This window comes from Mesitornis unicolor, unplaced genomic scaffold (genome assembly GCF_000695765.1).
Source record: "Mesitornis unicolor isolate BGI_N332 unplaced genomic scaffold, ASM69576v1 scaffold4748, whole genome shotgun sequence".
Taxonomy (NCBI): domain Eukaryota; kingdom Metazoa; phylum Chordata; class Aves; order Mesitornithiformes; family Mesitornithidae; genus Mesitornis; species Mesitornis unicolor.
The window spans coordinates 27,819-38,518 of record NW_010200995.1 but is presented as its reverse complement, the minus strand read 5'-3'; the positions used below and the strand labels follow the sequence as shown (position 1 = coordinate 38,518).

Here is a 10,700-nt window from a genome sequence, read left to right as displayed (position 1 = left end):
CCCTAATTATAAAACAGAGAAGAGAATATTTTAACTTCAACCAAGATCCCCGCGTGTGTCAGCCACAACTGCGTTTATTGAGCAGAATATAGATTATCAGTGCTTTAAGACAGAAACCCTTCCAGGAGAGGTATTAAACACTACAGCTCCTCTCAAAGTACAGGTGTTCACACACGTGGAAAACAAAATAGCACAGAATGAAATATACTCTTAAAAGCACTTTTAATAAATCCAAAATCTTGTTTTCTAGTGGCCTTCCGCACATCATTAAGAGATGGTGTTTCAAGAGCAGGTACCACAACTGAGGTGGGCAAGCTACAGAACACGCATTTACACCCAGACAGCCTTTTAATGTGAACAACGATAAGTGATCACTTCAGTTCACTTTCCTTTCACAGACTCACATCTCCACCTTACCATAAAACCCTGCAGGTTTATAAACGCATCTCTGACAGAAGCGGTTACTTCCACAACATTCAGCTTCCATTTTTTACTGTTCCAAAAACTCAGTGCTCCACTTCAACCATGCTGTCTGGTTATCCAGGGCACCTCTCATTTATTGTGTTAAATTAGAAATAACTGTATGTTCTAAAATATCATTATTATACTGATTACACAATGTCTTACTGCATCTCAGCACATAAGAGCTGTCAGAAAAAGCAAGAGCATTTTGATGATTTTTTCTGAGGACAGAAGAGAGTCTCTTCAATTCAAAGGAGAATTAGGATGCTATTTAATAAGAACTCGACAACACAGAACTGGATAACAAAGGAGGACAAATTGCATGGTCTGTCAGTTTGAAACCAGTAAGCCCTCTGATAAATGGGAGTATTCCCCCGACGGAAAAGGACTGAAAACTCAAGTATGAAAGCCCATTGCATGACACTGAGACACACCAAAATGACACAGTCATCAAAAACGAACCACCACCTATGCTGCAGCAGAAGAAACATTTCCAGCCAAAGGAAGGAAACCAGTGAGGTCTCACCTGCAGTCAGTACATCACCAGTGTAACACCCCAGTCTGAGCTGGAGCTGGGGATGGAGCCCCTGCTCTGAACCAGACCTCAACTGCGCTCGTTTGACTTTGACAAAAATGTCAAGAAGAAACATGCGAGTCACTTGTATTTATACCAAATAGTACAGAGGAAGAGGAGCAGAGACGGTCTGAAACGAACCACAATGTTGACAGAAAATTAAGACATAAACTCCACAATGTAGAAGCCGTACCGGAATAATTTTCCCCAGCTAGATTAAAAAAGCCCAAACCAATAAGGCTCAGTATCTTATGCAAGGAATGATACCACGATTCCATGACCCACGGGGTCTGCACATGGCAGGACAGGAGACCTTCCCTGGGGGTGCCTTGCCAAGCCAGGCCACAGCAAGCTGCACTTCGCAGGCAGGACGGAGTCAGCTCCATTCTGGTCATTAAAAAGAGGGCAAACCAGCCAGGGGAGGCAACAAAATTACATCCTCCAGCAGCCAAAAATTTTTGCACTATTGAATCACTGCATTTGGACTTAAAGTAACAGAGATTAGGTGTTTAATTGTAATTATTCGGGATGTATAATGATTAGGGGGAATATTCCCATACAGAGAATTTTAGTGTTAGTAGTAGGCCCTGACAAGATTGATCTTTGATGCACAGTGCTATTCAAAACGATGGCTTTAGAAACAAACAAGCAAGCAAAAAAACCCAAAAGGTACCCAAATCTTACTACGAAACGGAGAAAGTCCAAACTAGTGCTAGTTGGTCAGCACTCAGGTGTAGGAGAGACTCATATCCCTGAAACTGGTCTTTAGGAACAAAGGTCCATGAGAAACTTGAGTTATTTTGGTAGCTTTCAAATGAAATGATTCACAGATCTGATTTCAGTGAAATGGAAAAAAACTGATTAAGAGCAGCAAGTAGGTGCAACTTCCTGTAACTGTAAAATCTCATTTCTAATTATGTGTTGAGAAATACAATTAAAGTCATCTGCACACCAAAATAAATGTTATTTCCAAATGAAAAATTAGAATTCCTTTGTTTCCCTGATAGCTTGGCTCATTAAGCGAATTTCAGTTGAGTCACCGATGCTTTGCAATAAAATGCCCGCTGTCTGCTTCTAAATCAATGTGAAAAACTTTCACTATTTGTACCGCCACAATTTTTCACGTCTCTGACATGACTGAAGATGTCGAACGGGAAGCGCACCACAAGAGGAGGTGAAGCTTGGGAAGGGTCTGAAGCTTGCGCCAGGCTCAGACGTGCTGTGACCCAGCAGAGAGCAGCAGCCAGGTGAGAAACTCATCATCACACTAACGAGTTTCACAACGTAGCTTTCATTTCACAGGAGAAGGAACTTGAAAGCCTTGCACGCTTTCACTATATTCTGCTAACAGTGTTTGCCTGGGTTTACTAAACATTGTTTCGGTTACTTCTTCTCCCAAAGGGCAACCACTATCCTAGGTAAAAGTACTCAAAACCAAGCCTTCTTTTGAGAGAAGGAACTGTCACAACAGGTCTGGTTTACACACTCAGCTGCGTTAAGAACACTTCTGTACTACATTTCTTCCTCTTTAGATGGACCTGACTGCAGTTATTCAACTCGAAAAGCACAACAGCAAGGCCCCAAGCACTCATACTTGACTGCTATTACTTCCAAGTGCTCAGGCACTTGTATTTTCCTTACTTTTGCATGTTGTATGAAAATCCTATACCGTCTCAAATCCCTAGGGAAATCATCAGACAGATTATAAAGGAAGTATTTGTCTGGAGCTAGGGGAGGCTGTTAGTTCACCAGTGCAGCTTCCTACTATCTTCAATTCCTCTCAGTTTTCCACAGCTGCCACTGAAAGATACTGGGCTGCAGACATCCTAGCACCGCACAACTGCTTTCTGGTTTTCTTATTACAACATTTAACTGAAACCTAAGAAAAATACAGTTCCACAGAATTTTATCTAGAGGTCCAAACATAACCGTCACAGGAGCTTTCCAAATGTGGTTAAGCGTACCGAGCCCTGTGGACAGCATGCTGCTTGAAACATCTCGCTGATTCAAAAATACATGTAAGCTACATCATTTTTCTGGAATACAAAGAAAAGCTTGACCCCAGATCAGACATTTACTTAAGATTCAATAAGCACCTCAAACACACTCAAGTATTTTATTTCAGCTTTTTAATCCTAACAATGGAAAACTTAATTTTTTCACTCAGTTGTACCTTCATCACACGTCGGTAAAGAAACCAAGACCACCACCAGCTATTAAAAAACACTGGATTTCTCGGTACTCTTGATGCAATGTAGCAACAGAAATTTACTTTTTTTTTCAGAAGTCAATTTTTTTTCCCTGAGAACACAGGTTGTGTTGAAACACCCCGCAGAGACCCAAAACTCTGCATACATATTGCACGAGGCTTTAAAAATCTGGTAACTTCTCTGACAGAACATAGCCATATAAACCTGCAGATGTAAAAGAGCAACCACGCATGCACGTTTCATAGAAAATAAGACTAAACGCTTCCTTCTGTGATTTGGTTTACAGTATCAGGTGCCACAACACACAAGAGTGTTATGAAATTATTACAGATCAACTTGATCATACAGAGATTAAAACCAAATACAGGAATATTACTTGAACATCTAACCCTAAAATACGAGGAACTTCAAGATATAGCTAAGAGACAAAGCCAGCTGACTTCAGAACAGATATTTCCACCAAAGCTGATGGCTGCGCTGAGGTAGTATCACCAAGTCTGCTATGAAAACTTAACCAGAGAGCAGACTGCTGCCTCCTGAAGGAGTCTGTGTACGTAAGAGCCATTACGCTGACGATGCCCAACTGGTAACTGGGAGTCAAGCGGACAACAGCCATGAAATAAAACAGCCTGTGCTACTGTGGAAGGTGTGCAGAAGGGACCCTAATGGCTCAGGAAGGGACTGCACGGCTGAAAGGGCAGCGAGGCACCACCATCAGTTCACAGGGCCCTGCAACCAAAAAGGCCCAAATTTAAACGGAGGCACTTGGAGCAATTGTATTGGATAGAGACTAATTAATGACTGGGATTCTGTTCAGACAAAGGATGAGAAATGAGAAGATGAAAATACTGTCTCTACAAATTTAAAAGGGAAAAAAAGGGAACTACTACAGTAGAAACAAATATGACACGGAACCATCTGAACAATTTTTTTCCCAAGAACTGGAACAAATTTTGTTTCCATTAATTATTTTCTAACATGCTTCTCATCCAGTCTCCCTAATTTTGTTTTTAATTATAGCACTACAGTCTTAATTTCTCTAATTCTTTGGAGAAAGAAAGGTTTTCTTCTTGATACAAGAACATAGATGTGGGTTGGTTAAAGTAGAATATTATGCTCTTCAGTTTAAAAACAGTTTTTTCTTGAATCATTTATTTTGCACATCTGAAATAGCTGGGAACACAGCTGTGGGCCTGGCTGCAGATGGTAACAGTGGCAGGTATATAAAAAACGGAAGTAGTGAAAGCAACATTAAACATTAAATAAAATCTATTAAAACAGGAGTTGTTAAAAATATTTTTCATTACAAATCTCAGCTTCAGTATAAATAAACTTTATGAAAAAAAAGCACAGTAAAAACTGTTCAGAAACAGTTTCAAACTCAAAGCATGAAAAAAATCAAAGTAAGTTCTGAGGTAACATCCAGAAATTTTTCCAGGGCTGAAACCCAGAAAATCCAAATACTTGTTTTTTTCAGCATACATCCTTCTCTACCTTGTCCATTGGACCTCACAGTATTTAGTGGTCTTCTGGAACCTTGATGTCTGCTCCAGACTCTCACGTAATGCAAACAAATTACCTGTCTATACCCTTCTAACTTCATTATGCATTTTCATTTCAGATGGTCAGAACAGAATTTTAATGCTCATATTTAAAACCAAGAGAAAAAACCATATGTTCCTTTATTCAAGAAACCCGCCCAATAAAGAGATTAAATGCCACCCTGACATCAACAAAGACAATCTATGAGAGTACAAAAACCACAACCAGACTGCTCAAATCAGCATCATCTCAACACAAACACCCTGCTCCTATGGACACCAACGGCCCTTAGGTGCTGTACTGTAATGTACACTTACATTATACCTGCACAACAAGTATCATTCATCAGTCTTTTGTTTTCACATGCAATTTAAAAAACACCTGCTCCTTCTTTTACATTAATAGAGACACAAAGAAGCACTTGTTCTTCGGAGATTACTCCTAACTGCAGATCTCAAGGAGGCTTCTCTTTAGTTCATTTAGTTCCCTGATTACATCACATGCCAGGCATATTACTTATTTCACTGCAGGAAGCAAATTAAGAGGTAATACTTATTTTTGAAACGATTACTATTTTCAGAACTGTCTCAATACTTTTATGATCCACTATATCTGAAAGATCAAATATAAAACCAGTACTAATGTCAAGTTACTTTAAATAAACGTATTTGTCAAAGAGAAGATATTTTCCTTTATTTTTTTTTTTAAATTTGTTTGGTAGCAAACTTCTACTAGAAGTGGCGTTGTAATCTCAGTATTGTTATCTCTTAAAAATAATGACCCACGGTGTCCTTGTAAATAATGTTTTACATGTCACAGCACAAAAAGCAGAGAACAAATTAGCACGGAGAAGAAATTTATCTCGCTGGACAGAACTGCAGGTATCTCACAGAACAGTGAGATTTAACAAACAACTACGGCAGGGCAACAGTTTGGCTGTGAACTCGGAAAGCGTTTTTAAAATGCAGGTAATAAGGAGCACCATTGACTTACAGTGCGTGACTCCAGCCAGGGTCTGGTAGAAGGTAGGGGTGTCGCTGTCATCGGTGAGCGTCACGTACACACCTCCAGACAGCAGCCAGCGGGAGAACGTGAAAGCATCCTTGTTGTGCAACAGCCAGACCCGGAACTTCTCATAGTTCACCTTCTCACTCTGTAAGAAAAGTAAGAAAAGGCAAGCTGTTTTTCTCTGCTTTCTCAGTACCAGTAAACAGGAACCATCCAGCTGTATGAACAAGAATTGGGACAATCTCCTATTAAAATAAGTACTAAAATAATTTTTTTAACTTTGGAGCCATGTCCGTTTTTCCATTTCATTCTCAAATGCGGCTCTTGGAGGGATATCAGACTAATCAGTTCTCTCTCTGCATTTCAACCACCTACTCAATATGGCCTTTGGAAAGTCATTTACTCTGAACCTCAGGTTAAAGAGAAGAAAAATCATTACAATTCAAAATAACACAGGGTTTTCAAATGAATTTAAATTTATGATGATAGATAAAAGCTCTTATGTGCCAAATAACAGGTGCTATAAAATCATAAGCATTATATCTGCGCAAGTATACAAACAACACAGAAAACAATATGATTAATCACTGCAGTAGCACGTCAATTTTTTGCCTCTATTGACCAAAACCCACTTTGGAGCGCAGATATAAAGATGACATTCACAGTATCTCCTAGCTCAGTCTCTCTTGCTGGATGTTTTATGTTCAGGAACACATAAAAACTACAGATTCACCAAGTTTCAATGCTGGAGAAGCTGTTAAAACCATTTAGTTGAATGGTTTCTAAAGCTGTGGCCATGAAACCATAAGGATCAGCAGACTAATTTCTACAGGACCTATAAAACTAAGTAAAATAAAACCAAACCTATTATCAGGAGACAAACTCACTACATGGGAGACCCTAATCTCCATAGGAAATAAACAGGGGTCTGCAAAGTGAAAGATGTTTCAAATCTTTATTTCAACTTCCCTAATATCACAGACCACTAAACTTCACCGAGTTACACCTCTACAGAATCCAACAGCTTGCATTCGGCCACAGACCACCTGCAAATGTCAAATGCAGAAAACTGAAAATTCATTACTTCCTTTGCCAGGTTGCTCAAACACCCCTGCTAAAACATTCGCTTCATATTCCAATTGTAATGGATTATTTCAGGTTCCAGAAACTCATTCTTCTTATGCCTCTTTCTCCTAGACTGAAGTGTTACGATTTTTCTCCAACAAATACCCCAATACTTACAGCTACTGTCAAAGACTTCCACACGGTTACAATTCAAGGGAGTCAAGATGCTCCATTGCTATTCCCTCACCAGTTTAATCTGTATATAACCACATTATTGACTGGCAGCATGGTCCTTACCTTCCTCTTACCAATGCTGTTTCTGATCCTTTATCCCTTTGCTTTTGTGACAAACAGATCGAGCTGAAAAAAAGCCCTGCAGGATGCGGGGGCTCCAGAAAAAGGGCTTACTTCTCAGCCAGACCAGCTTCCCAATCCCATGCAGTCAGGAAAAGGGTAACTCAACAGAGTGGACTTTGCAGGATTTAACCCATTATGGAACCACTTGCTTAAGCAAAAAATCCTATCCTGTCAAATTAACAGAGAAGAAAAAAGTAGGCCCCTCCTCCTGCTTTTTTTTTTTAATTTCTCCAACAGTTTGGATCAGAGACAAGATTATTTTCTTACTACCTGTTCCAGTCTACTTTCCCCCTATTTTTTGCAGTGCTTTCACGTTTCACTAAGACTCTGCGCTGTTCCAATGGATTAGAAGAAGGACAAGGAAAAGGACGGACAGGAAAACTTTGGACAGGGTGAAAAAAGCATTTGAAGCAAGTGACGCTTACAGTTGAGCCACCATGGAACCTGAGCAACCAGCACAATACAGGCTTCACTGAATTTGTTCCCTGTATTTCAGAAATAGGAGTAAGGAAATCTCAGATATATTTTAAAAGCTCATATTTCTAGATGACTACATGCAATAATTCTGAAGAACAGAGTATCTATAAACATCACCCTTGAAAGCATAAACTCATCTGCCATACAGCAGGAAGGAAGGCCCACAGCAGGAACATTAAACTTTCTCACTCTCCAGCAATGACCTAGTATGATTAACAGGCCAGTAAATCCTGCTGAGTGGGTTATTACACTATTTTCATTTTAAAAGAAAAATCAATACACAGCATTTTCTTGAACAGGAAAATGCTATGAAGCTAGATTGATACTTCTCTTCCTGCACGTCTTCATAAAGCATTTCTGGATTTCTTGGACAGCACAATTAACTTTTAGGGTATAATTCATCACATCATATTGATGGGAAATTATAAATAGGAAATACTGAAGTGGGTCAGCTCCAGAAACTGGACTGCAGTATGCATATGATTTATGACTCCAGCCAAGAACGAAGAATGCAATCATCGCCTACAAAGCCAACACGGTGCCACTGCCAGATTACAGGAGTCTACCTGAGCCAATACCCATAACCAGAGTTACCTTCAATACAGTACAACAACATTTAAGGTAATTAAGAAATCCAATAACCACAAATAAAGCTTCTAGTCAACCAGTATTTCAGTGGAACATATAACGATGGCTAGATCTTGCTGATCTAGAGTCCTCTGATAACAAATGAAGCAACCAAAGCACAAAACCTGACAATTCACCAGGATCACTACTGCCACAGAAGTATCTGTGAATATTTAAAAGTAACAATAGTCTGGTTTAGAGGAGGACTTCAGCAAGCTTTATAAAGATTACATCTCTCAAACAAGTCGAAGCATAAATAAATCTCACAGCTCCTGGCAGGCACAGTGAGACAAAAGTAATACTGTAAAACTTATTTATAAGCATCCACTGCTGGCAGGCATTTTGAAATCTAGGATGCAGGTTTTCTTTCCCCTCTCATATCTGTGTTCTAGATTTCTTCCCCAGTTGCAATAAAACGTCCAAACTAATGAAAAAATCTCCACTAGCAATATCAGTATTTAAATTCACTCGATAACATGATTACACTTGGGAAATGGTATCTTTCAAACTAGCACAGTAAGTAAAGCAGCATGGAGAATGCCTGCATTTGTATACCAAGCTGCTATTCACATCAGTACGAATTTCATATAATACTACAACATACCAGCTTTTACCTAATTTAAACAAGATCAGTTTGTTCCCATACATGCATGAGCATGCGTATGTCAGAGAAAAACAAACTACTCAACGTAATTTTCACTTTTTTGGTAAATGCAATGGGATAAAACCTGTATTAAATACCTCTGAGAAGCATTTCTTGAGTGACTCTGGGACTTTCCCATCAACCACATGCAACATCTTCTCCATCTCTTCACGGACAACATAACTCCCAGACTCATTAGAAAAGAGACTGAAAATGTCTGAGGAAAGAGAGAGATATTTAAGCAACTATGGTAGTTATATTTTTCAAATATTAAGTCAGTGACTGGCTGAGAATGCCAAAGGCCATGCAACAACTAAGAGACTAAAAACATAGGCTGATTCCATTTCAATACAGCTCAACAAGGTTTAGGTCAGAAGTATCTCCTTTTTCTTTTACCACTGTCCACTAATCAAAAAGAAAATAAGTACTATTGAGTCAGATTAACAAGGAAGACAAAACAACACAAGTCAGTGGGCAGATGCTTTCATTTGTTTTGAAAAATATCAATGCCATCCTCCTTCCTCTGCCCACGCACAGCAATCAACAACAGTCTTTCTGTAGGATCCTCACACTTACATTAACGATGACTTATCAAATATTTCATTTTAATGAGCGCAGAAAAAAATGCACTGAATTTCAAAATATTCAGCCAAAATGTCTAAAATAATGCTATCTTTACTGGCAAATGTATGCTCTGGTTACACAGAAAAACAGGCACTTAGCATACCACAATTTATGTTTGCTTTACATAAGCGTATTTTATCTTCACTGTTCATTATCCTGTTGTTACTGTTGTAAATTACATTACTTACACTTTGCTTTCTCTTCTTCTCTGCCTCTTGTAAGTAGGACTAATCCAACTATCAAGTTATTGAAGTGCAGCCCTTTGGATATTCCTCCAAATGAACAGTAGATAACCTAGAAGAATAAAACAGAGAAAGTTAACCAAAAAGTTAACAGGGAGAAGAGAGATATCGGAATTAAAAGCAACAACTCTTTTAATATTAATTGTTATACTTCTGTAGCTTTTCCAGTACCTATAAAATAGTCTTCCCAGGGTCTTCTATGTAGTGAAATGCAGGTACTTTTCATGAAGAGCAGTATAAAAATGAAAACGTTAGAACTCTCCAGTGAAGACAGCTTCTTGCTCACTCATTGGTGCTATTTCCCCAGACTTCTTGATCCAGGTAATGAAGATGAAATCTCCTCCAGACTCGGCTTTGATAGAGTCAAAGCCATCAAGAGGTTGTTGGAGCATCAAGTGTTTCATCACCCCAGTCACAGGAGACGCACCTACAGTGAGCCATCAACAACTACTGCTTTGAAAAGATGTGACAGAGAAAAACTCCTTCCATCAGCTATACCTGAACTACCTTAACACTGCAACTGCTGCTAGAATGACCCACTCCAACAACAGTAATAAAATCTTTCTTCTGACAGAACGCACTAGAAATCAAGACTTTACTCAGAAGTTACTCAAAGATCCAGAGTGGCCACCAGGAACACCACAGCCAATGGAAGGACTGAGGCATTTACCTTCCACATGAGAAGTCTGTACGCTGCAGCGTAACTTACTCAACAGCATCTTAACAGTGATTCAACACTGAATGAGATATGAAGGAAGTAAGTAATTTTAGAACAAACAGCAACTACTTTTAGTAAACAATAAATACCAACTCACTGCAATGTATTATTTCACCTTGCCTCTAATACTACAGAGCACAGATGAAGATAC

General features: G+C 39.1%; 1 protein-coding gene across 1 annotated transcript in view; it reads right to left on the bottom strand.

Annotated features, from left to right (window-relative positions):
• Positions 1 to 10,700, bottom strand: part of USP32 (ubiquitin specific peptidase 32) — a 57,473-nt gene that overhangs the window by 38,094 nt on the left and 8,679 nt on the right. Inside the window, exons 3-5 of the mRNA XM_010189913.1 lie at positions 9,778 to 9,883; positions 9,064 to 9,182; positions 5,782 to 5,941 (exon numbers count right to left, since the gene is read on the bottom strand). Of these exons, the coding sequence (XP_010188215.1) occupies positions 5,782 to 5,941; positions 9,064 to 9,182; positions 9,778 to 9,883 (385 nt within the window). The remainder of the gene's footprint in view (positions 1 to 5,781; positions 5,942 to 9,063; positions 9,183 to 9,777; positions 9,884 to 10,700) is intronic.